General features: G+C 41.0%; 1 protein-coding gene across 5 annotated transcripts; it reads left to right on the top strand.

Annotated features, from left to right (window-relative positions):
• uspl1 (ubiquitin specific peptidase like 1) lies at window positions 1–27887 on the top strand. Of its 5 annotated transcripts, none has more exons than XM_078402368.1 (11): window positions 1–90; window positions 2572–2661; window positions 5841–5908; window positions 8676–8846; window positions 9313–9441; window positions 10022–10652; window positions 15000–15113; window positions 17603–17732; window positions 19230–19355; window positions 19434–19594; window positions 24353–27887. In XM_078402368.1, the coding sequence occupies exons 4-11, from the start codon at window positions 8721–8723 to the stop codon at window positions 26305–26307; spliced, it is 3372 nt and encodes a 1123-aa protein (XP_078258494.1). In that variant the 5' UTR covers window positions 1–90; window positions 2572–2661; window positions 5841–5908; window positions 8676–8720; the 3' UTR covers window positions 26308–27887. The 5 variants fall into 5 exon arrangements, with proteins under 5 accessions (XP_078258494.1, XP_078258492.1, XP_078258491.1 ...); XM_078402366.1 differs by having other exon boundaries at window positions 5798–5908; XM_078402365.1 differs by lacking the exon at window positions 5841–5908.
• The last annotated feature ends 112 nt before the right edge of the window (window positions 27888–27999 follow it).

Below are 27999 nucleotides of genomic sequence, written 5' to 3'. Positions count from 1 at the left end.
CCGTGCAGCGCCGGCACCGGATGTGTAATGCCACTCCCGGAAGTGGGAATTGACGGCGCAACGAGAGGCCGCGAGGAGCCGGCGTGAGGGGTAACGGGGGGGGGGGGGGGGAGAGGGAGTAATGGGGAGGGAGAGTGGTAAAGGGGGAAAGACGGCGTAATGGGGAGTGAGGGGGTAATGGGGGAGGGAGGGGGTAACGGGGAGAGAGGGGGCAATAGGGAGAGAGAGGGGGTAATGGGGAGAAAGGGTAATGGGGAGGGAGAGGGGCTAATGGGAAGAGGGAGAGGGGGAGAGAGAGGTAACGAGGGGAGAAAGAGGGGGGTAATGGGGAGAGAGAGGGGATAATGGGGAGAGAGGGGGTAATGGGGAGAGAGAGGGTAACGGGGGAGAGGGGGTAACGGGGGACAGGGAGAAATGGGGAGAGAGGGGCTAATGGGAAGAGAGTGGTAAAGGGGGAGAGACGGCGTAATGGGGAGTGAGGGGGTAATGGGGAGAGAGGGGGTAACGGGGAGAGAATGGGGTAACGGGGAGAGAGAGTGAGTAACGGGGAGAGAGGGGGGCAATGGGGAGAGAGTGGGTAACGGGGAGAGAGAGTGAGTAACGGGGAGAGAGTGAGTAACGGGGAGAGAGGGGGGTAATGGGGAGAGAGAGGGGGTAATGGGGAGAGGGTAATGGGGAGGGAGAGGGTAACGGGGAGAGGGGGTAATGGGGGAGAGGGGGAGATAGAGAACGAGGGGAGAAAGAGGGGGGTAATGGGGAGTGAGGGGTGATGGGGAGAGGGGGTGACGGAGAGGGGAGTGAGAGAAGAGGTAACGGGGAAAGAGAGGGGGTAACGGGGAAGGAGAGGGGTGTAACGGGGAAGGAGAGGGGTGTAACGGGGAAGGAGAGGGGGTAACGGGGAAGGAGAGGGGGTAACGGGGAAGGAGAGGGGTGTAACGGGGAAGGAGAGGGGGAGTAGTGGGGAGAGGGAGGGGGTAATGGGGAGAGGGGTGCAGTGATAGAGAAGAGGTAACGGGGAAAGAGGGGGAGTAACGTGGAGAGAGGGGGTAATGGGGAGAGAGAGAGAGGGTAATGGGGAGAGGGAAGCGAGACAGGGTGACGGGGAGAGGGGGTAACGAGAGAGAGAGTAATAGGGAGAAAGAGTGGTACTGGGGAGAGAAGGGGTAATGGGGAGAGTAGTAATGGAGAGAGAGGGGGTAATGGGGAGAGAGAGTGGTAATGGGGGGAGAGGGGGAGAGAGAGGGGGTAACGGGGGGAGAGAGGGTAATGGGAGAGAGGGGATAATGAGGGGGAGGGAGGTAACGAGGGGAGAAAGAGGGGGTAATGGGGAGAGAGAGGGGGTGACGGGTAGAGGGAGAGGGTAATGGGGAGAGAGGGGGAGTGAGAGAGAAGAGGTAATGGGGAAAGAGATGGGGAGTAACGGGGAGAGGTGGTTACGGGGTGGGAGAGGGGGTAGATACGGTAACGGAGAGGGGGTTAATGGGGAGCGAGGGTTACGGGTGGGAGAGGGGTTAACGGGGAGGGGAGAGAGAGGGGATAGGTAGGGTAAGGGGGGGAGAGGGGGGTAAAGGGGAGAGAGAGGAACGGGAGAGGGGGTGATGGGGAAAGAGAAGGGATAGGTAGGGTAATGGGTAGAGAAACATGGAGGGAGTTATGGGGAGAGGGAGTATTAGAGAGAGAGCGCGTAATGGGGGGAGAGAGAGAAGGGGTGACGGGGAGAGAGGGGGAAACGAGAGAGAGAGAGAGGGGGGTAACGGGAGGGAGAAGGATAATGAGGAGAGATGGGTTGGAGAGGGGGAACATGGGGAGGAAGGGTAAAGTGGCGAAAGAAGGTTAACGAGAAGGAGAAGGGTATCGGGAGGTAAAGCGGTAACGGGGTGAGGAAGGGAGAGTAGTAACGGGTTAACGGGAGGGAAGGGGTAATGTGAGTGAGAAGGGTAACATGGGTTAACATAAGGGAGGGAGAGGGGTAATAGTGGGCAGAGGGGTGATGGGAGGGCCAGTAGATATCAGTGTTACTCCCGCAGCTCCCATCAACCCCTCTCCCCCCCCAACTCCCATCAATCCCCAGCTCCAATCAACTCCCCCCGCCCCCCCCCATCAACTCCCCCGCCCCCCATCAACTCTCCCCGCCCCCCAAAAACTCCCCTCGTCAACACACCGCCCCCCCATCAACTCCCCCGCCCACCCATCAACTCCCCTGCCCACCCATCAACTCTCCCCGCCCCCCAAAAACTCCCCTCGTCAACACCCCCCCCCAGCTCCCATCAAATCCCCCTAACCCCCCCATCTCTCATCAGCCCCCCCAATTCCCCTTACCTTCCCCAGTTCCCATCAATGCCCTGTATCCCTCAGTGACCCCCCCTATCTATTCAGCCCCCACCTACCAGATTTCCATCAACTCCACAACTCTCCAGCTCCCCAGTCCCCCTCACACCCCCCCCCCCCCCCCCCCTTGATTCATCGATTTTTCCATGAATTCTGAAATTGCCATTCATTCACATACAAAGCATGGGTGTTGATGCTCCTTTCTCAGTACTTAATGTTACTATTTTGCATTAATGAACCTAGATAAAGATTTGGAGACCGACAACTGTTTTCTTAATACATCAGTGACTACGCAATAAAGATGCTTCATGTCTCTGCCCAACCTCTCATAAGGTAAGCCGCTAATTCCAAATAAATAAACATTTGGAACTTTTGAATTCTGGAACTCCACAAATTCTGAAATTTGTGATTCATTCACTCATACAGACTAGGGTGCTGGTGCCTGGGATGCTGGAGCAGATTCTCTGTATTTCTGCGTTATTTTGCATTATTGAACCGAGACTGACATTTTGAGAGTAAAGACTTTTAATGCATCAGTGCCATCGCATCAAAGGTGCTTCAATGCCTCAGGAACCATTTGACTGTGGTTTTAATTTTCACCCCACCTACTTTTGGTAAAATTGGTGCTATGGCTGAAAGTGAAGTGTTCTTAGGGTAACGGGTTAACATAATGTCAATACCGAATGACAATAAAGTTCTATACTATACTAGATATGGGATGAAAAATAACCGTGGCTTTAATTCATTTAGGGATTATATCTGTTGTTTATATACCTTCATTCTTTTACTGGATTTTTCCTGGTGGTTTAATAATCTTGCACAGTAGATAAGTTAAGTCAAACTTCAAATTATATTCAATCGCCAGTCCACATTATCTATTCCTTGACAATGTTCTCATCCAAAACATTCTTTTGTGCTCTGATATTTCGTGCAGGCATTCTAGCCTGTTTTTTTTGACATTCTAAGGTTGCCCCTCTGAATTTGAATATTTTGCTTACATTTTATTAATCTTTTTCCTGTTTGTCCATGTCAAAATAACAAAACCAAACTGCATCATTGAAGTGGGCCACTTTGTGTTTCTTGTTTACATTATATGAAAAGTGGTGATCCAAGGTGGTATTAAATTTGAAAGATAGTGGAGTTAAATTTAATTGGGTCTTTTTTTCAATCATGGGTTCTTTCTTGAAATCGTGGGCTCTGGGTTTTAGTATTACATCTGGATTTACAAAGAGTTTGGAAATGACACTTAAAAATTTTAATTGAGGTCCAGCTTTGTTAATTTCATCACCTTCAACGTGATCCCATTACCACTCAGTCACATCTTCCCATTCAGTTAAGACTGTTCCCTCTGCAACTCTAGTTTCCTTATCCCTTTCCATTCAATCCATCGCCAGGCACTTTCCCTTGCAATCGTGGAAGATATCATACCTGTTCCTACACCATTTCCCTCTCCTCCATCCAGGCACCCCCACAACCCTTCCATGTCAGACAGAGATTCAAGTGCACCTCTCCAAACCTGATCTACTGCATTCAGTATTCGCAATGTGTGGCTTCCTTTACATTGGCGAGGTCAACCTTCGACTAGGTGACTGTTTCGCCAAACACCTGTGCCCTGTCCATCAAGGCCTGTGTCATCTCCCAGTTTCTAACCAGTTTAACTTCCCATTCCCATGCCCATACCAATCTTTCTGTCCTTGGCCCACTCCATTGTCAGTGTAAGACCACATGCAACCTTGTTCCACCCATGTTCTACTTGGGGCCTTGCGTCCCAACAGAATGAACATTGAACTCTCCAACTTCAAGTAATGCTTCCGCATTCCCATCTTTTTTTCACTAACCTCCCCCCCCCCCCCCCGTCAATATGCTCCCATTTCTCCCACAATTTCTCTCCGTGTCACCCTGCTCGTTCCCATTTGCCATTTCTTCTTTTTATTTCCCCTCATCCCCTGCCACCCACATCTCTCCCTCCCAGCTTTACATTTCACGCCTTTTCTTGCTTGTTTCCACCTAACTCTTGGAGGCTTTGTAGTGTAGGAAAATAACTGCAGATGCTGGTACAAATCGAAGGTATCACAAAATACTGGAGTAACTCAGCAAGTCAGGCAGCATCTAGGAGAGAGGGAATGGGTGACGTTTCGGGTCGAGACCTTTCTTCAGACTGATGTCAGGGGAGCGGGACAAAGCAACTTTGTCCCGCCCCCCTGACATCAGTCTGAAGAACGGTCTTGATCCGAAACGTCACCCAGTCCCTCTCTCCTAGATGCTGCCTGACCTGCCGAGTTACTCCAGCATTTTGTGATACCTTGGAGGCTTTGTCCAACCTCTCACCTTCTCTAGCTCCTCCCCTTTCTTCCACCCTCTTTTCTTGAGCACCCCCCCTTATTCAGCCCCCTCCCCCCCGACTGAAGAAGTGTCCTGACCTGAAATGTCGCATGTCCATACCTTCACCAGATGCTGCCTGACCCACTGAGTTCCTCCAGCACGTTGTGTTTTGTGTTCAATTTCACCTGGTTCTCTCATGGCTGCATCATTCATATTTTGAACTACACTATTTTGTAGATTTTATTATTTTGTTAATATTTCTTTCGATTCATAATAATATCAACATTATCCGGCAACATAATTGCTTTGTCATGGCCAGTCTAATTGGTCTTAGTAGTTTTTAAAATGAATGTACAGGTGACTAAACTAGTGATTAATTTCAACAAATATTCTGTCAGCATTATAAATCAAATAACTTTGTTCATAAATAGGAAGAGGTCAACATTGTGGAATATGAATTAAATAAAACTTGTGAAACTTTGAAATCGATCTTTTATTTTAAAGTTCTTCAGTTATTCCAGATTGATCCGATCTGTACTTGTGGTGCAAGATTCCCATTGGTTAAAAAAAATTGTTATTATTGTCACATGTTTTTTGCATTTTGATGTGTGCTATCCAATCCAGTCAATCTCGACCCGAAACATCACCCATTCCTTCTCTCCAGGATGCTGCCGGACCCGCTGAGTTACTCCAGCATTTTGTGTCTACCTTCGATTTAAACCAACATCTGCAGTTTTTTTCCTACTAATTACAATTGAGCGGTTAATAGTGTACAGATATGGGATAAAGGGAATAAAGTATAGTGCAAGATAAAGCACATTTTTGGTGTTTGCACAATCTCTGGTTACAGTTGGAAAAAGCTTCCAGTGTGGCAACTCTTTGGAATGGCTCAGCAGCTTTGTCCTCTTGGTCAATCAGTAACAAATTGCAAATAAAGACAACTTAGAGAATTTCGGCAAAGATTACTGGTTGCGCGGTTTTCCGGGATAGGTCATTTATGGTAAACATGGTAAATCATGGAGCAAATTTTCAAAAGATGGAGTTTGTGAAATGGCAAATCATGAGATTTTTGATCATATATTGTCTGGGCATTTCTATATCATATAAATCTTTTTGTTTTCCCAATGTGCATCAAATTAATTTAAAGCTGAGTTGATTAGTTGTTACTTGATATTTGGTCTAACTGGCAGCACTATTTATTACTGACTGAAGACGAATGAAATTAGGATACAGATGACAAATTTTTGCATTTCTTAAGGTGAGTGATTTTTAAAACTCAGTTTTGATAATGTTAATTGCAATTGTTTAATTATTTTGGTATAACACTTCCAAGTTATTCAAAAATCTGAAAATAGAACGTGTTCAGATTTCTGTGAACTAAAACGTAACATTTTCTTAAGAATGCAGGAAATGAGGGCACATGGTTTATGATATTTGGTTTTATTTTGTTTAAAAATAAAAGGATTGTGCTTAATAAATTAACAAAAGATAATTTGTTTGGGTTGACATTCTCTAACTGGCCAAAAGAACAGCAATTAAATGTTGACAGAAGAGACTGTAGATACTGGGATCTGGAGCAAAAAATACAATCTATTGGGAGGAATATGGCAGGTCATGCAGCAGAGGGAGTAGGGAGGGAGAGAATTGTCAATGTTTCCGGTCAAAATCCTGATGCAGTCTTGCTCCAAAACATTGACAATTCCTATTCCCCCACAATCCAGATGCCTGTTCCTATGGAGTCTGTAGATGCTAGCTGACCTGCTGAGTTACTCTGGCACTCTGTGTTCTCTCTGTCCCTATGTCATGCCACTTGTCCCAGTCCCCTTTTAAGTTGACTATCCTAAAATAGCTGTCCTAATTTGCCTTTTAGAATTCATTTTATTTTATTTTCATTCCATAAACTTCCATTGGCTTTTTCGGAGGACAGTCCAGATCTTGGCAATGTTCTACTTCCAGCCCCTAGATCTTTTGCTAGTGATTTTAGACTTGACCTCTTGTCAGTGGCCTACTCTAAAAGAGCATTTCTAGGATGTTAGCAGATTGTCCTGAGGTGAGATTAAGCAAACGTGCCTATACCATCAGGTTCAGAAGAATAAGAGCTAATCTCATTGATAGATGCAAAGTTCTTGTCTAGCTTGACAGGTTAGATGGGGGAAATTAAGATTCTCTTAACATCAGTTCTAACACCTGAAGTCATTGTTCCAAACATTCAGAATGGAAAAAAGAAGAAAAATCTTCACGCAGAGATTATTTAATGTGGATATTTCTACTTTTGGTTGTAGATGCTCAGTTGCTGAGTGTATTAAGGGAATCAACAGATTTGGCATAGGAGCGAAAACTCGTGCCGATTTAACAGATCAGCTTTGGTCATACTCTTGTGATCACAAAGGGCTGAATGACCTACTCGTGCTTCCGTTTCCGAGCCCTGACAGCATATCGATAAACTACCTGCATCAATTCAAAATCTTTTTGTTTTGTACCTGGAATTATCCACAGTTCTCCAGCTGTGGCTTAACCAGCAATGTATAAAGGTTTAATGTAACCCCTTTGGTTCTCTACTCTTTCCTATGCTTATAGAAGGATTCCCACTGTGACTCATTCCCAATGATATACAAATTGCATGTTTGTTCAATACTTAAAAAAGAAAACTGTCCTTCAGTTCCCCAATGAAAAGACAAATCCTTATGTGAACCCATACAGAAATGGTTGGCACGTTGCTTAATTGCTATTGTAACTTTATCTTCAACTCCTATTCCCACGTGCTCTCCCTCAACCATTGCAATGAAGCTTGACATAAAAGCAAATAAAGAAAGCATCTCTTTCTTTAACTAAATGTAATAGTCTTCCAAATAACATAAAGTTCACATATTTTAGTAATTCCCTTTAGACTCCTCTTGTTTCATTTCTATTCACCATTTTTGCCTTGCAGCACTCCCTCGTTGCCATTTAGCCTCCTCCCTTTCACTTGCGATGAATTTTGCTCTTTCCACCCTGCACATTTTTTGGCATCTTAAAATTTCTTTTTCCAGTACAGTTACCAGCTCTGCACAGGTGTTACTTAATATGTTGATATTTCTGGGATTTGCTGTGGGTTTTTTTAAAAACTCATATTCTGACCTATCAGATTCGCAGTATGTTGATTATTCTCTGTGCGCATTGGTCTTTGCATCTAGTGACCATGTCAGCATTTTCATGAAGAAATCTCAGCATAACAATGAGTTAATAACTCAGGAGGATGCAGCCTCTGTTGTAGTTATTGTTATAACCTCATATAACATGGTTGAAATGAATAAAAGTGTTTGCAGGAAAGACTGAGATTTTCCTATGCTTTTTTACCCATGTGATTTTCAGATAAGTTTCCAATATGATTAAGATTTTTTGTCTCGCATTTCTGTTCTGAAAGCCCTCGATGTAATTAGGATCATTGTGCCTAACTTTGTTCCATGAAACAAGCTTCCGTTGATAACTATCTTGTCTTTTCAGTTTTATTAATGTTATTTTGAAACTTGCTCCTGTGCATTGGAAAGATGCATACAATATTTTGGACAGTATTACTTGCTGAATTTTGTTTATCAATTTGGATGTTTTTGTCAACCATACTTATGAAAAGTAATAATCACCAAAAAATTGCCATGGCAAGTATTAGTGTATGATTTTTAGATTCAGTAAGCATATGTTTATTTAGTTATATATTCTGTGCACAGGGCTTCTGCAAATTTAGTGAATTTTATTCAATATTCTATAAGCAAATAATATTTTAGTTGGATCAATTTTATTAAACTAAAACTGAGTTACCAATATTCTTACAATGGTAATTGATCATTTTCAAGTTAAAACTCTGGTGAGGTGCTGATAGCTAGGTTTCAATTCATATGGAACTAATATTTAAAATATGACATACCAAATGATTATTTTAAATTTGTGCCTGTGTATTGTAGCTTAAGTGTATTGCCATTTGCAATCTAGGAATCTACGGTAAGGTTCTGGATATCCGCTAATGATATCTTCAACTTTTATTTTAACAGCTTTATCTGAGAAGTTCCTGATATGTGCTTCAGATCACCGGTGAGATGGTAAAGGTTAGCCTATGGGCCAGCATGATGGATAGACAGAAGACCAAGACTTGTTTGCCTCTGAGTGGTCCAGGCACTGATATAAATGTGTCTTCCATCCACACGGTGGGGTATTTGGGAAAAGTCAGTAAAACTGTTTATTCCTCTGTCAACTGCACAAAGTTCTAAATTTTATTACACTTCTAAATTATTTTTGATCTATTATTATTTCTGGAAAAGATCAAGAATTGTGGAACATTCTAAGCTCACGCATAGTGACACGGAAATCTTGCACAAAGTGTTATGGCGAAAGATTTTACTGAGGTGAAAACATGGTAAAATGGTATTCCTCTGAGTGATCATTACAAAATACACTTGAGGACATCCATGATTTGTTTTCAAATGAGAACCAGAATACGAAAATAAACTTGGTATAAGTAATCTTTTTCATTAGAATGAATGAAAACACTATATTAAATGGGTTTAAGTTTCTATTCAGTCTTGACATGATGGATGGCATCAAACATTTCACTTTGATTTTTTTCCCAATAAAATTCTTTACTGTAAACAGTTTTTTTTCTTGATTCCCCTTTTTTGTTTCTATGTGCAGTTTTTTCAAAGTACTTCACTAGATCCGCATGAATATTGTCCAGTTTGTGCAGCAAAAGGGAAACGGCAGGTCCTACGTAGATATGGTATCAGCTTTGAAGAATCCATTCTTCTTTGTGCAAATCCACAGGTACTGAATATTATCGAATTTATTTTAAAGACAGACACAAAGTGCTGGAGTAATTCAACGGGTCGGGCAGCATTTGTGGAGAACATGGATAGGCAACGTTTTGGGTCGGGGCCTTTGTTCGGGCTCTGGAAGTCCGAAGAAGGGTCTCAAAGCGAAATGTCGTCTATCCATGCTCTCCAGAACTACTGCCTGACCTGTTTAGTTACTCCAGCACTTTGTGTCCTTTTTCATAAACTATCTGCAGTTCCTTGTTTACTTAGTGAATTGTTTAATATTTTGGGGAGGTGATTTGAGCTAGATTATTTTGCATGTCATCAAGCTAATAGAATACAAATTGGCCATCTTTTCAAAGTCAATTTTTTTAGTATTGTCGGTGCTGGTAATTAATTGCATCCCCTGGATCTTTCTGTAATTACTCTATTAATCTAGAATTAGAAAAAATATATGTAATTATTTTCCATCTATACCAGCAGACTAATCTGACATTTGATTGTTACAAATTTTGTGGTGTCAGTTCTGACATTTGTTGAGTCACTAATGTTTCTGCTTTTTAAGTGAAAGTGTGTTATTTTCTTTATAGTGTTTCTTTCCTTTGGGATGTAAACCATTGAATGAGATCCTAACTTCATCCACCTTGCCAAGCCTTCAATCACTTTATAGTGGGGAGAGCATATATGAATCAAGCTTGCTGATTCAATCGTCCAAACAGAATGTGAAAAGACAAAAGACTTTGAATTGTAGTAACAAAGGCACTTGGGATAGTTTCAGTAGTCTATCCAAGGAAAGTGCTTTTAAGTTTACAACCAGCAGATGGAATAAAATAGACAACTTTAGTCCTTACTCAAATAATGGAAGCAATCATCAGGCAGTTAATTCTGCTGATGTGCATGGTACAGGTATCACAAATGAGCCAATTCATGTGGCTCTGGGACAATTATGTGGCAAAAGAAAGGAGCCATCGACTGAATCTGAACATTCTGGATTGGAAGTTCCTAAAGAGGAATTGTCTATCGAACAATTCATTCTTCAGTGGAAGAACACGGCTGCACTCTGCTGGCTAGACTGCATCTTAACAGCTCTGGTCCATTCGAAAGTACTTCGAAATGTCATAACCAATCTAGGAACAGAAGTGGAATCTCCAATTAAGAAACTATGCACTGAGTATGACCAGGCATGTGCACTACTGTCTAACAGCCAATGTTGTGGAACAGGTAGGAAGTGATTATCGGTCTTCTATGTAATAACTGCAGCTGCTGGTTTATACAAAAGCATTTTACTTTGAGCAAAATGCTCAAGTAACTCAGCGGGTCAGGTAGCATCTCTGGGGAAAATGGATTGGTGACGTTTCGGATCGAATCACTTCACCTTTATTATAAGAAAGCTGAGAGACAGGAGGGGCAGGACAGAGCATGGCCACCAGTAGGTGAACACAGGCGAGGGGGTTATTTGATAGCCAGATTGTTGGACAAAGGCCAGAGATGAAGAGACAGGTGTGAGCCCGAAAGGATAGAGTTGCAAATTATGAAACTCAAGGGTAGAAAAGTTGTGAATTGTGTATGTATAAATTGAGGTAATTGGTCATCCATGTTGTGCTGCAGTACACAAACAGTTCTGATTTTACACTTATGTTATGTTCACTTGCTTTGAAACACTGATGATGATCAGCGAAATCCATGTCTTGTACAAAGGAAAACCTAATTCCTGCAAACAACCCTTTTTTGGGGGAAGTTGAAATAAACTTTTTGAATACATTTGTATTCTCAACTGTAAGTGAAAGCTTCATGTACCACAGCATGATAGATCTATCTAAGGAAATACTTTGATAATGTGTGAAGAATTCAGCAAAAGGGGTGACAAAGTTGAAACATTTGAATTGAAAAGTTGGTACATAATTTGGACATTTATGTGACCAAAGGAAAGATTGACACTGACAAAAATTTGATGGGCTTGGAATCAAGACTGATGTATCTATTGATCTCCATCCAAAGGGAACAGTTTCTCTATTCTGTATTGAATGCTCATTATTCTGAACACCTCTGTTATATGTCTTTCAACCTTCTAAATTCAAGGAAAACATTCTCGGCTTCTCTAAGCTTCCCGTATAACATCAGACTCTCATTCGTAGGAACTAGTCTAGTAGATCTCTGCCTCCTCTTCAATGCCTTTGTATCCCTTTGCAGTTACAGCAGCTAAGATTGGATGCTTACTCCATTTGTGGCAGAACATAAGTTGCAGGAGCAGAATTAGGCCTTTTGCCCCATCAAGTCTACTCCACCATTCAATCATGACTGATCTATCTTTCCCTCTACATCCTATTGTCCTGCCTTCTCCCTGTAACCCCTGACACCCGTACTAATCAAGAATATCAATCTCTACCTTACAAATAACCATTGATTTGGCCTCCCCAGCCTGCTGTGCCAATGAATTCCACATATTCACCACCCTCTGACAAAGAAATTCCTCCCCATCTTCTTTCTAAATGCACGTCGTTTTATTTTGAGGCTATGGCATCTGGTCCTAGACTCTCCCACTTGTGGAAACATCTTCACCACATCCTCTCTATCCATGCCTTTCACTATTCGATAAGTTTCAATGAGGTCCCCCTCATCCTTCTAAACTCCAGCGAATGCAGGCCCAGTGCCGTCAAACAATCCCACCTGTAGAAACTTTCCTCTTTATTAGGATACATTTTTGCCTTAAATTACAAATATCTGTCCTTCCATATTATCTTTCCTGCCAATCTATTAGCCAAACCTAACCTCATTTTATCATAATTTATTTGTTAAACACAGTTGTTTCTCTCTCAAATCATGAAAATTGTTTATCATACTGATAATAGTACATTTCAGGGGATCTTTTATCCCAAGGTCATTTACGAAATCTGTCTAATTACCCATTGCTAGATCCAGGATAGACTGTTGCCTGCTCAGTTCCATAATGTCTTGGTTCCGGAAATTATTTCAAATGCACTCAACCAGATCATTATTGTCGGTTCCCATTCCACTTGATTAACCCAATCCACATAAAGATTGAAGTCTCCCATAATTACTGTTTTTTTATTCGTAATTTGTTTGATTTAAACCAATGGGCGGCTCAGTGGCATAACGGTAGAGTTGCTACCATAGCGCCAGAGCTGTAAGGTTCAATTCTGACTTCGGGTGTTGTCGGTACAGAGTTTGTACATTCTCCCTGTGGCCACGTGGGTTTTCTCCGGGTGCTTCAGTTTCCTCCCACACTCTCAAAGACGTATGGATTTGTAGGTTCATTGGCTTCGATAAAAATATAAACTGTCCTTGTGTACGATATTGCTAGTGTACAGGGTAATCGCTGGTCGGTGTGGACTCGGTGGGCAAAGGGCACTGTATGTCTAATTCCTGTAGTATGGCTACTTTATGGGTGTTTGGGTCGAGGGATGGTGGTGCTCAAAAGCGCTATTCATCCCAGTGCCCTCTTCCCCTTGTTATTTTTTAACCTGCATTCAAATGGACTTCACTTGAGCCTTGGGTTATTTCTTGCGAGTGTACCTATTAATATTGATACAGTGCCCCCCATAATGTTTGGGACAAAGACCCATCATTTATTTATTCGCCTCTGTACTCCACAATTTGAGATTTGAAATAGAAAAAATCACTTGTGGTTAAAGAACACATTGCCAGATTTTAATAAAAGCCATTTTTATACATTTTGGTTTCATCATGTAGAAATTACAGTAGTGTTTATACATAGTCCGCCCATTTCAGGGCACCATAATGTTTGGGACACACGGCTTCACAGGCGTTTGTAATTGCTCGGGTGTGTTTAATTGCCTCCTTCATGCAGGTATAAGAGAGCTCTCAGCACCTTTTATTGCTGTTTATCAACATGAGGACCAAAGTTGTGCCAATGAAAGTCAAGGAAGCCATTATGAGAGTGAGAAACAAGAATAAAACTGTTAGAGACATCAGCCAAGCCTTAGGCTTACCAAAATCAACTGTTTGGAACATCATTAAGAAGAAAGAGAGTACTGGTGAGCTTACTAATTGCAAAGGGACAGGCAGGCCAGAGGAAGACCTCCACAGCTGAAAACAGAAGAATTCTCTCTACAATAAGGAAAATCCCAAACACCTGTCCAACAGATCAAAAGCGCTCTTCAGGAGTCAGGTGTGGATTGTTCAATGACCACTGTCCGCAGAAGACTTCATGAACAGAAATACAGAGGCAAGATGCAAACCACTGGTTAGCTGCAAAAATAGGATGGCCAGGTTACAGTTTGTCAAGAAGTACTTAAAAGAGCAACCACAGTTCTCAGAGTGATGGCAAGAGCCATCAGAGTGATGGCAAGAGCAAAGTATGGAGGAGAGAAGAAACTGCCCAAGATCCAAAGTATACCACCTCATCTGTGAAATCCGGTGGTGGGGGTGTTATGGCCTATTGGCCTGGGCATGCATGGCGCTGAGGGTACTGGCTCACTTATCTTCATTGATGATACAATTGCTGATAGTAGCATAATGAATTTGCCTCAAACATTATGGAAGGCACTGTATATTGCCACCTTTTATTTCTCATTTGTCTTTAGTTTAAGTTTAGAGATACAGCGTGGATACAGGCACTTCATCCCACCAACGTGTCACACTGACCAACGATCACCTGTACACTAGTTCTGTTACCCCAGTTTCACGTCCTACATACTGGGGGCAATTTACAGAGGGCTAAATCACCTACAAACTTGTACGTCTTTGGAATGTGGGAGGAAACCGGAGCACCTGAATAAACCCCACGTGGTCACAGAGAGAACGTACAAACTCCTTACAGACAGCACCCGTGGTCAGGATTGAACCTGGATCTCTGGCGCTGTGAGGCAGCAACTCTAGGGCAGTGCCTCCGTACCCACACTTTGTCCTTCCAAAATAAAAATGTGCACAGAGCCACTTAATTAAATATTAGTACACATGATCAAATGCTAGTGCAGTGAAAGTTTTAAAGAATATATTATCTTTTTGTCCCCAATTCAATTTCCAAGACAATCTAAAATTGAGGTGCAAGTGGACCAGGAGCTTTTAAAATAATTGAATACAGACATGATGGATGATCATTTGTTTATATGATTTAGGGTATGAGTAGAGTGTTGACAATTTTTTTAAATATAAAGGGTGGATGACTGGCCCGAAATGTATTGAAATAATAAATGTTAAATCAAGGAAGGCATGGATGAGAGTTTCAGTTGCAAATGAACAATTTTATTTTTAGCATCCCTATTATAAAGCATTAGTTCATTAGTGCCATGTTCATCAATCTGAAGAGTCCTGACATGAAACGTCATCTGTCCATGTTGTCCAGAGATACTGCTTGACCCGCTGAGTTACTCCAGCATCTGCAGTTTGTTGTATTACCATATCTACTATGATTGGTGGAGGGGGGAAATAACGGTCTACATTGTATGGTTATAATTATTAGATATTTCTCTGAAAATGTGCTTGTTTTGAGTCCAATTTTATAACGCAGAAACAAAAATGTAATTAATTTTAGGTGCATCAATTGTTTTGTACTTTGTCTTAAATTGATTTAAATTATTTTTGCAGCTGATGGTTTATGGAAGATTCCTCCTCAGTTGCTTGCTCAGATAGAATTAATACTGAACAATATCCGGGAGAGATTCTTCAATTTGCTTCAACCAAAGCTGAGATGCGAATTAGGTAATAAACTAATTTGGGTTCCTATAATAAATGTTCCCTCTAATATTTTTATATTCAAATTAATTTTCTGACCTATGATGGCTCACAGATGGTGCTGCACTGGAATTATTTACAGTAACATTCATATTATTTTACGTAAAAATATCCAAATGAAAGCATAAACTGATGCAGCAGCTTTCTTCCTGAACCTTAGCTGGTCTAAGATTGAACCATGTCTGTCTTTTTCCTGTTTAGTATTTTCCTCTTTTTAATGTGGAGGAGTGGTTCTTTTGGTGGTTCTCCCTTTTTTTAAACCGATGTCCCTATTGATAATTTCAACATTAGGGCTATTTATCTAAAGAAGAATATTGGAAATGAGTCAGAGTCATACAGCACGACAGCAGGCCCTACTTGCCTATGCCAACCAAGCTGCGTCATCTACACCAATCTCACCTGCCCGTGTTTAGACCACATTCCTCTAAACCATTCCTGTCCGTGTACCTATCCAAATCTGTTTTAAATGTTGTATTAGCTGCATCAACTACTTCCTCTGGCAGCTCGTTCCATATAGCCACCACTCTCGATGTGAAAATATTGCCCCTTAGATTCCTATTAATCATTCCCCTCTGTCCTCTGGTTCTTGATTCCCCTACTCTGGGGAAAAAAGACTGCATTTACCCTATGCCCATTTCTTAATTGTGATAATACTGATGCTACCAGTACTATTACTGATTTGATCTAGGTTAGATTACTCAGTCAGGCCTGCAATGAAGTTATGTAGTCACAAAATAGATACATTTCAAAGTATTTGTTGCTTGTCCTTGGAAAGGGGATATTAAAAAAATCGTAATAATCATAATAGTACTTTATTAGCTAAGTATGCTTTGCAACATATGAGGAATTTGATTTGCCATACAGTCATACCAATAAAGAGCACCAAGACACCCAAATAAAATTTTAACATGAACACCTGCCACAGCGACTCCCCCACATTCCTCACTGTGATGGAATGCAAAAAAGGTTCAATCTCTTCCCTTCTTTGTTCTCGGGGTCGGGGGCCTCGAACCTTCCGTTAATAGGACGATCTTGGCTCCCATAGCCGGCGGTCGGGCCCTCTGCATCGGGGCGATCAAACTCCCGCATCGGGGGGAATCTCAGCTCCCCCGTGCCGGGCGACCGGATCTCGGGTTGGGGCTGGTCAAACCTTCTGTGACTTTGGAGCTTCCCCCCATCAGCCTCTACCCGAGATTGCGAGCTCCTCGATGGTGAAATCCGCAGGCCATGGTTGGAGCGTCTATCCCAGGCAAGGGATCGCAGGCTCCGATGGTAAGTTCACGGCCCCGGAGTGGGGCTCAAAGTCAGTCCCGAGCAAGGCTGCCAGCACCATGATGTTAGGCTGCAGAGCGACCAGAGATACGATCCAGAAAACAATCGCATATCCGGCAAGGTAATAGATTGAAAAAAGTTTCCTCGGACCCTCCCCCCCCCCCCCACATAAAACAAACCAGAGGACATTAACATATACTTTTAAAGCACACTAAAAATAACAAGAAAGACAGATGGCGAGGCTGCCATCGCTGATGGTGCCACCCGGTGGATAGTTGGAGTATTGGAAAATTGGAGTAGTTTTTTTCCTTCACCCAGATTACTTTTCCAGTGCAGATCAAATTAAAATAACTTGTATTTATTTAGCTTTGTCAATCTACAGCACTCCTTCTATCCAATTATAGCCCTTGCCATATCTTGACATCCACGCCAGTTGTATCCAGCAAGAAGTTGTCACTGTTTCCCATTCCTGGGTATTGATTGTAAAAGCACCACCCATGATTTTAGTGTAAGGAGCCCAGGATCAAACAAATTCGATCGGCTGTTTATATTTAGTTTAAAATCCCATTGCCTCAATAATGTTTTTGGATCCAATTGTTAACCCTTTGGATAGGAAATTGCTATGGAGCCACCCTATATCTTTAATTGAAAATGTGCTATCTCATCTTTTAATAATCAACATATTAAGTTAGTGCCAATTTAGTTAGTATAATGGTGCAGACTAATTAAATTATGCAATTGTGGCCTTGGGTGTCTTGTTCTGGACTTCATTCAGTACATGTTTGTGAACTCTGATGGTGCCGAAGCCAGGCGACTCTTTGCGTGCTGGTCCCGGAAACCAATCTGCAATCATTTGTTACAATCGCTCTACTCCTTTAAACACTGTGGTCAGTTTGATTGTAATCATGTATAGCCTTTTCATGGACTGGATAGCATGCAAGAAAAACACTTTTAACTGTACCTCATTCACACAACAATAATAATAAACTAAACTTAATTAAACTATACTGAACCACATTATTCTTCATACTGCATTATTTTCCTCTTTTGTTGGTCTATTTCTAGTGCTCTCCCAAATGAAATATTGCTGGCTATCATTAAAGCTGCTGTTCCTGACATACAACTACTTCATCAAATGGAGTATATGAAAAAAAATAGACCTAATCTTTTAATGTCTTTTTCAGGAAAACCTGACAGCCCAGTCTTTGCTTTCCCACTTCTCCTAAAGCAGGATGCCTTTATTGAGATGCTTTTTATACAAACATATATTTGGAGTTTTGAATGTATGAAGTGTGGCTACAAATATGATGAGAGGCAAGTGTATTTTTTAAACGAAAATTTAACTTGTGTTGCTGGTGTATTTTAATTTGTTCCATGTTACAATATGGATAACCAGTAATTTCATCCTGCAAACACCTGTAAAATGTTATTCCTCCACTGATTTTATTCTCAGAGATTTATGCCTGGATATTGGAAATTCAGATGAGTGTAGAATGTTTCATATTATGGATTCAAAATGTATACAATTTTGCATAAAAGGTGGATTTCAATAAGTTACAAAACAAGTAATTACATGAGTAAAACTGAGTCTAAGAGTAATGAGACCTATTTCAATTGAAATGTGGTGCTGTATCAATCCCATTTGAGCCCTAACCCTCTATGATTATATGTCATAAGGCCATAAAATATAGGAGCAGAATTAGGCCATTCGGCCCATTGAGTCTACTCCGCCTGATCTATTTTCCCCCTCAACTCCATTCTCCTGTCATTGATGCCATTACTAATCAAGAACCTATCAACCTCTGCATTAAAATCACCCAATGTCTTGGCCTCTTAAGTTATTTATGCAGTAAATACCTCTAATCTTTCTGCATTTGATTGATTCTTGGCTAAACAGGCCAGTTGTCTGAACATCTTCAGAAAAACATGGAGGAAGATGGTGCCAAATAACGGGCTTCATTCACACTGGCTCTTTGCGCTCCATATCCTATTCTGCCATGTTGTGGAAAGAGGCTCTTTTCATTTCCCATTTATGGATTGCGATATCTTGATTGTTGTTATATTCTGCATCATTTGTTCCTTAACCTGTTTAAAGAATTCAAATGATTTGCCAATATCTGCCATCTGTCCAGGAATTAACCATTTTGAGCGTCATCGTTTATCATTGTGTTTTTTTTATTCATTTTGATCACATCCAAAAAAAACAAAAGTACTCAGAAGGCATCTTGATCGGCAAGGGCAAATTGGGCCAAAGGGCCTGTTTCCCTGCTATATGCCTCCATGACTGTTCAATTACTTTAAGAAATGCCAAACCAAGCAAATTTGTTGTATAGATAGGAACTGCAGATGCTGGTTTATACCAAAGATGGAGACAAAATGCTGGAGTAACAGCGGCTCAGGCAGCATCTCTGGAGAAAGGAAACAAGGAATCGCAAATGCTGATTAATACACAAAAGGACGCAAAGTGCAGGAATAACTCAACAGGTCAGGCGGTGAACATAGATTGGTGATGTTTTGAGTTGAGTCAGAAGAAGGGACTCGACCCAAAACATCACCAATCCTTGTTTTCCAGAGAAGCTGTCTGGCCTGCTGAGTTACTCCAGCACTTTGTGTTTTGCGGTATTTTGTGTTTTCTTATCGTTAAGAGCAAATAATGAAGATGCCAAATGGAGGCTAATTTATTTCACAATAAATTGTCTTTAAAAATAACAATATGCACTCACCTAATAATCTGAGACCTAGGGTGTAGATCAGGCTTTTTTATATAGAAATGTTTTATACGCGTGGCTTATGGTAGGTTTTTGTTTATAGGTGTACAAAAACCTTGACTACATTTACAAAAATAGATTCAGATTGGCATCCGCTGAATGCTGTTCATAAATCGCCCTGCAATAAATGTCAAGATAAAGATCAAAGGCGGAAAATGCACATAGAACGGTAGGTATATTGTTCATAAATATAAACCTATTACAATTATGTTTCTGGAACTTTTTTATAATTTTTGATTTCCCTTAGGATCTCCTCAATATACATGCTACATTTTATGGATGGTCCACCGCATATAGACTTGGATGCTTTTGGATTTGACTTTGAAGGATGCTTGTACAGAATCTGCTCTATTATTCAATATTTACCAAATATGAAGCACTTTGTCACGTGGATTCGGAATTCTGATGGTATGAGTTGTGTTTTTTGGCTTGACGTCAATGTTTTGAATAGTATTTTCCTAAAAAGTATGTATGCATTTATACATTTGGCATGTATGTATGCATTTATTGGCAATGAACAAAAAAAAACACAAAAGGGTTCTTCAAATTGTAGATGCAGTGGCAATTATTTGAATAGTCACTCACCGCTGCCCGTGAGTCATGGAACTTCCAATCTCCTTTCCCAGAACAGGGCAGTTCACATCTGATAACTACAGATATATGGTAGAATCACTGTTTTGAGCATTTTGTTTGGTTTAGTTTACTGTCACGTGTACCAAGGTACAATGAAAAGTTTTTTTGTTGTACGCTATCCGGTCAGTGGAAAGACTGCACATGATTACAATCAAGTACTCCACGATGTACAAATACAGGATAAAGTTATTGAAATAACATTTAGTGCAAGATAAAGTTCAGTAAAGTCTGATTAAAGATAGGGCAAGGATCTCCAGTGAGGTGCGAGGTAGGTCAGGACTGCTCTCTAGTTGGTGATAGGATGGTTCAGTTGCCTGAGGATAGCTGGGAAGAAACTCCCTGAATATGGAGTTTTCACACTTCTGTACCACTTGCCTGATGGGAGAGAGGAAAAGAGGGAGCATGATTAGTCAGATGTCAGAGGTTATGGGAGAAGGCAGGAGAATGGGGTTAGAAGGGAGAGATACATCAGCCATGATTGAATGGCGTAGACTTGATGGGGCAAATAGCGTAATTCTACTCCTATTCCTTATGACCTTATGAGTCTGGTCCTTGATTATGCTGGCAGTCTTGCCAAGGCAGCGTGAACTGTAAATGGAGTCAATGGAAGGCAGCTTGGTTTGTGTGATGTACCGGGCTACGTTCACAATTCTCTGCAATTTCTTGCGGTCATATAACACAGAAACAGGCCCTTCAGGCCAAGGTGCCCATGCCAACTAAGATGCCCCATCTACGTTAGTCCCACCTCCATGTGTTTGACCCATATTCCTCTAAACCTTTCCTATCCATGTATCTGACTATACTATTATAGTATCTGCATCAGCTACCTCCTCCAGCAGTTCTTCTAAGTAGAATTTAGATATTCCACTTATAAAAGGTGCCCAAGTGTTCACCAGCACAAAAACTTTCCTTCGCTACTACCTATTGAACTAATCAGATAATATCTCTCAATATTTAAATTATTTTTAACTTAGCTGTCATGGCAAAATGTAATGGTGGTTTATAACTTTCTCAGTGTTATCGTGTATTTGGTAGAATAAGGGGAAATTTGAGGTGAAAGGTTCTCCATGTTGGCTGTAAGCTTTCTTTAATCTAGAGATACAGTGTGGATATAGGCCCTTCGGACAACCGAGTAAGTTACCCATACACTGATTCTAACCTACGCACTAGGGATAATTTGAAGAGGCCAATTGACCTACGCACAGACACATCTTCGGAGTGTCTTCGGAGTGTGGGAGGAAACTGGAGCACCTGGAGAAAACCCACGCGATCACGGACAACGTACAAACTCTGTATAGACAGCACCCATAGTCAGGATTGAACCCGGGTCTCTGGCGCTGCAAGGCAGCAACTCTACTGCTGTGCCACTGTGCTGCCCTTTCATTCTTATATATCAAAGATTAACTTGGTTACAAACAAGTCCGCATGATCTAAATGTTGACTGCCCTCAAACTGGACATTTAAAAATAAATGTTGCTTCCATATCTCAGAAGGATAGTGGAAGCAATGAGGCAGAAGAATAAAGGTAAATGAAATGGCTTATTCTGGAGGAATTGGTCATAGATGGATAATGTAATCTATAAAATGCAGGGATTTTCTTTTTGGATGATTGAGTGATTTTCTGCAGACGTATTGTGTAGGATGTTTTGTAGAGTAAATTGTGCAATTACTATTTATATGATTCTGATTGGCTCTTTGTTTAGTTTTATTAACTTTATGAATGAGATCTGACCTTGGATACTGTCTAGGTGGTATTTGCATGTTCTCCCTGTGACTGCATGGGTTTCTTCCGGTTTCCTCCCATAACCCAAAGGGTTTGTGTTAATTGGCCTCTTCAGATTGCCCCTGGTGTGTAGGGAGTGATTGTGAAATTGGGATAATACAGAACTAGTTTGAATCGAAGGGTGTCGCGGATACGGTGGGCCGAAGGGCTTGTTTCCATCCAGTATCTCTCAATCAATCATTGATTCAATCTATCACTTGAATGTAGAAGTCCAAACAGGAATGAACACAAAAAGCTACAGTAACTCAGCTGGTCAGGCAGCATGTTGTCCCGCTGAATTGCTCCAACCTTTTGTGTCAATCTTTGGTATAAACCAGCATTTATAGTTCAATTCACACAAGGATCCAGACAACGGTGGAGAATCTTATGTATGGTTTTGTTTTGAAGAGGTGAACAGTAAGGGTTGATACTGCAACATATGTATTGTGTATTCAAAAGGAATTGAATATTATGCCATAATATTTGGATAAAGGAAATAAATGGTTTCATTTATATCAGAGGTATTGTATGCATAGAAAATTGTACTGATGAATGAATGATCTAACTATGATGTAGGATGCCATTGAAGCAATATTGCGATCGACATTATGATTGGTTTTCTTAATCTATATAAATAACCTGGAGTTTTTCCAAGCAGCTTATCTTTTGATCCAGCTTTCAGCTTCTACAGTCTTTTGTGTTTCGTCCTTGTTAGGACCATTTGACATTTGGACTGGGAGAAATATTCTGTGACGTTCCCCAGGGTCAGTAGTGAGAAAACTGCATTGCTTTTATATCAGGTGCTTGAGTTTACAGAGCATAATTTCCAAGTTGACAGATGATACCGAATTTGAAGTTGCAATGAACTGTGAGCATGATGGTAATAGAGAGATAGCCGATTAAATTTAATGCTGAGACGTGTGAAGTGTAAAATATGGGAGGTGAATTAAGAGGCCTTATAAAATAGAAAGCATTTCAAAAGAGGTACAAGAACAGATGGGGCCACAGTTCAGCGAGAGTGGCAGAGCACATTTCAAGAGCGGTGATAAAAGCAGGAAGGAAAGGTTTCAGCACAAGTCCAAGTAGGTCACAATGGACCATTGTAAAGCATTGGTTCAGTCACAACTGGCCAATTGTGCCCATTGGTGGTTGCCACACTAGAGGAAGAATGTGAAGGCTGTGGAGAGAATGCCGAAAAGATTTGCCAAAATAATCCCAAGGATGAGCAACTTTAGTTATGCGGTCCGACTGGAGAGAGTGGGTTTTGCTGTTTGTTCTTGGAACAGCAGAGGTTGCAAAGCAATCTGATTTTTTTTTTAAATCGTGAAGGTTAAAATGATGTTCTGTTTTATTGACGGAAGGGTTTGGGAGCATAGAATGGAAGTATGTGTTGAATAGTAGGGGTCAGAAATGCACTTTGGGGGTAGTGGTGCAGACTAATTCAGTTCCAATGTTGAAAAGAAAATTTGCAGCGTTTATAGTGTCGGAGTCATACAGCGTGGAAACAGGCTCTTTGGCCCAACTTGACCACACCGACCAACATGTTCCATTTATACTAGTCGCACCTGCATTTGGCCCATTTTCCTCTAAACCTGTCCTATCTATGTACCTGTGTAAATGTTTTAAGCGTTGCGATGGTACCTGCCTCAACTACCTCCTCCCGCAACTTGTTCCATACACCCACCACCCTTTGTGTGAAAAAGTTACCACTCAAGTTTCTATTAAATCTTTCCCCCTCACCTTAAAACTATGTTCTCTGGTTCTCGATTCCCCTACTTTGGGCATCTATCCGATCTACCCGATTTAAAAGACACTTGGACAGATACATTTATGGGAAAGGTTTTTAGGGATACAGGTTAAACATGGGCAAATGGGACAAGATGGGGCATCTTGGTTGGCATGGATTAGTTGGACTGAAGGGCCTGTTTCCGTACCGTATGATTCAATAAAAAAAAGGATATAAATGGGGTGGGGGTGGGTAGAATTTTCAGTGCAATTTTCATGACATAGGGCAGGGAAGCGGTACTACCTGGATTTGTTGTGAAACAGGTGATAAGCACTGAATAGCCTAAATGGCAACCTCCTTTGATTTTTATTTTCTCAATAGTGTACACAAATCAATGCAGAACATTTAACATTTATAGTTGGTACTTTGTTCTTATACTCTGTTCCCATTCCTAAAATCACAAATCTTATGTTTGGTGGCTTTTTAGTTATACAACCATGAATGTTGCAATTTGCTTTTAGTATGAAAAATGTATTTACATTCATATTACCCGTGACATAAGCATGCACATTAGATCAGTTTTCAGCAAATTTGATGAGCTGCATTTTTGTTTAAAAATTGAACTTGTCTCAAGGTGTTGGGTCATGTTAGACTTTAGAGATACAGTGCAAAAGCAGTCCCTTCAGCCCACCGAGTCTGTGCCGACCGGCGATCACCCCGTACACTAGCACTATCCTACACACTAGGGACAATTTACAATTTTTACTGAGGCCAATTAACCTACAAACCCGTACGTCTTTGAAGTGTGGGAGGAAACCGGAGCACCTGGCGAGAATCCATGCGATCATATGGAGAACTTACAAACTCCGTACAGACTGCACCCTTAATCAGGATCACGCAGCAACTCTGCCACTGCTTCCCCATGTTGCCTGTATTTTCTAACGGTGGTATTAATATTTTTTTGGTCATGTAATTAATTTCTCGTTCTAAACAAGTGGAATCATTTTTGTAGTAAAATGAGTTTCATTTCTATCTGCTCTTATAGGTTCATGGCTTCAGTGTGATGATTTGCAAGGTTTCAGTTGTGTTAGACGTTCAACATTAGAAGTGCCTGCCCATGAAGTCCATATTATCATCTGGGAAAGGAGCGACTTTGAGAAAGCAACTCGCAGGAATACCATGCCACATGGTGACTCTTCATCTGTAACTGGGCTTAATGCTCCATCCTTAAGGAGTGAGGCCACTTCCTCTGATGTGCAACCACCCAGTGAAATAACATTAACTAGTACTGCTCCGTTTAGTGCACCAGATAAACAAATAATCAGTGCACCAAATGTGGATTGTGTAAAGGAAAACGATATAAAGGGAACTTCAAACAATAATTTCTTGACCGATTTGTGGCATCTGGAAGATGATGCGATGAGAACACCGAATCTTGTTGAGATTAAACTGGATGATGAAGGGACCCCATTGGACAACATTCAGTTCATACCAGATTGTCAGCAGTTACAAAATGCACCACTTATTGACTGTAATGTCTCTGTCCACCCTCCTGGTGAAGTACATTATTCCAGTGAAGAATGTCAAATTGCTCAAACTATTGCAAATTCTGATACGACTCAAAAACATATTTTGCAGTTTGAAATGCCATTTAGTCCATCCCGATCATTGCAACTCCAAGACACTGACCTAGCTGATATTCCTTCAGCAATATTACAAAGAGATTCAACAGTAAAAAACCGAACAGTTCAATGTCAAGAAGGAATGGTAATCCCATCTGGAATTTTGGAGATCACGACAAAGTCTGACGTCAAAATACAGAAGGGGCATTGCAATAAGATCTCGACATCTCCAACTGCAAAAACACCTGCTGCAAATAAATCACCGACTCACATTCCCCAGACTGCAGTAGCTAAACGAAACTTCACTGTTGGCTGGGGAAAGAATCTGTTGAACCGTCATCTTTCAATTCTGGCCACCAATGAACCTGGAACAACAAGTAAGAAAGAAGTTGGGAATACTCAAAGGAGTGGTTTGCCCGGTGTGACAAATTCAAAGTCTTCTGCAAAGGCGCATTATGATGGATTTAAAAGCAAAAATACCCAACTATCTGTACAAATGGCCATCAAAAATCCACCTGAATCTCCAGATTTAAGTACTCCAAACCGTACCTGTGTGCAGAATAACAATATTCAACGATTCAGTAATATGAAGGACAACTGCAAGAAAATATCTATGGGTGCCCATACTTTAAATAAAACATATCTTTCTAATTCATCAAAATTTAATAATTCCCCGATGTGCGAGACAGGGACTTATAACGTGAACCATCAGAGTTTAATCCCAGTTGATAAAACGGAACTGAATAACATGGATTCCAAAGCCCAAAAGCTCCGTCTGAAGTTACTGAAAAAACTTCAAACCAAAAAAAATCAATTGGCATCTCTTGACCAGCAAATGAAGACTAATCAATGTGGCGAATATCTGAGCGCTGGACAATCATTAAACCTTGCAAATAATAACGGAGACCTGATGTATGATGACTTTTTGAACGATCTTTGTGGTCAGTCTGGAGTTGAAGACAGAGCTGTTTGTACCAGCTCTAATGCATCACTGAGCAGTAGCCCAAGCCACGATGAATTGCTTGCAGAACTCTTCACTCCGACCACGGCCACTACATTTACCTGCATGAAACCTGATGACTTGCGATATGGTGAACCACCAACAGGTGGAATAGCGAATGGTAAACTGAGTACTAACTACAGCATAGGTTCAGGAACAGCAAACAATAACCTCACATCACCTATTTCAGCTTCAACTATGCCACAACAAGCTTACAAAGATGAGTTCACCAGCATAACCAACATTCACACGTCATCGTTTGAGAGTCCTATTAAGGATGACATGTTAGTAGATTTATTATCCATTTCAACTCTTAACTCTTTAGCAGGAGATCACGAATTGCCCAACTTTGATGAAAACCTCTTTGAAAACTGCTAGGAAATGTAGGCTCCTCAAAATAGTGAAGGAAAGAATCATTGTTTACATGACAGTATTGTTGGTCTGAACTTAAAATGGTTTTTGTTCCCATGTTGTAACACAATGAGTAATGTGCGCCTGATCCGCGCTTGGCAAAGATTTGTTTCAACTTTGGAAATTTCAGAATCTGTGTATAAATGTGTAAACTTGCTTTCTTAGACACTTTATTTTGTTCTGGTTTCACTACTGAGGGTCTGTTAATGATGGTTCGAAATGCAATGTAAGTGTGGCCATTCACGTTTAATTGTTAATTAAGAAATCGCTAGCAAACATTGTTTTGACAGTGTTTACTGGTATTTACATGAATAGTTTTATTTTTTGTATATTTAAGTGAAATTTTTCTTTTTATTTGAACTGTAAATAAATTTGTTAACAATATTTGTTAACAAAATTGTTGCAGTGTTTTTGTTTAGTTTTGGTCACCCTACTATAGGAAAGATGGCGTTAAGCTGAAAACAGTGCAGGGAAGATTTATGAGGATGTTGCCAGGACTCGAAGGCCTGAGCAATAGTGAGAGGTGAGGCAGGTTAGGACTTTATTCCTTGGAGCGCAGGAGGGTAAGCGATGATCTTGTAGAGGTCTAAAATAACATAAGGGGAATATATTGGATAGATGCACAGAGCTTTTTTACCCAGAGCGGGGAATGATGAACCAAAGGACATGGGTTTAAGGTGAGCTGGGAAAGATTTAATAAGAATCTGAGGGGCAACTTTTTCACACAGAGACTGAAAACGGTGCAGAGAAGATTTACGTGGATGTTGCCAGGACTCGAAGGCCTGAGCTATAGTGAGAGGTAAGGCAGGCTAGGACTTTATTCCTTGGAGCGCAGGAGGGTAAGCGATGATTTTGTAGAGGACTGAAAGATCTTAAGGGAATACATTGGATAGATGCACAGAGCTTTTTTAACCAGAGTGGGGAATAAAAAACCAAAGGACATAGGTTTAAGGGAGTGGGGAGAAATTTGATAAGAACCTGAGGGGGCAATTTTTTCACACAAAGGGTGGTGGGTATATAGAACAAGCTGCCAGAGGAGATAGTTGTGGCAGGTACTACAAACAACATTTAAAAGACATTTGGACAGGTACTTAGACAGGAAACGTTTAGAGGGATATGGGCCATGTGAGAAAGAGTTTGGCGCATTTGAGGGGGAAAATATGGTTACTTTCTTTAGCAGGTCATTCTTCAGAGTTCTGCCCAAGATCGCAACCTGTATCTTCTCAGCACAGATGCTGTATAATACGAGCAATTCATGATCCCGATCCTCATAATTTATTGCGTTTTATTAATGATATCATTTCTGAGCATACAGAAATTCCGTGGACTGAATATATATTCTCAATAGCAACAGAGCTGATTAACTTGCCAGACTGATTTATTTTAGCAAATTTTTGATATCTGAAATAAAATGTTGCATTAGAGTTCAAAAATAAGGGTGTTAAAAATAGCATAGAAGTTCAAGAAATATTTCTAATAATAGGTTCTTGGTGGAGAACCTTTATTTTCTTGTTCCCATTCAAAATAGTTCACTGTTCCATCAAAATTGTTTTTGATATGTTTCTCTGGTAATAAAACTGACTAATTCTGTCAACTTTCTTGTTAAAAATACGATGCCCAAATTAAACGGGGCATACTACCAAATGAAAAACTCCTCTC

This window comes from Rhinoraja longicauda, chromosome 7 (genome assembly GCF_053455715.1).
Source record: "Rhinoraja longicauda isolate Sanriku21f chromosome 7, sRhiLon1.1, whole genome shotgun sequence".
Lineage (NCBI taxonomy): Eukaryota > Metazoa > Chordata > Chondrichthyes > Rajiformes > Arhynchobatidae > Rhinoraja > Rhinoraja longicauda.
The sequence above is the reverse complement of the archived record's forward strand: the minus strand, read 5'-3'. Positions and strand labels throughout refer to the sequence as shown.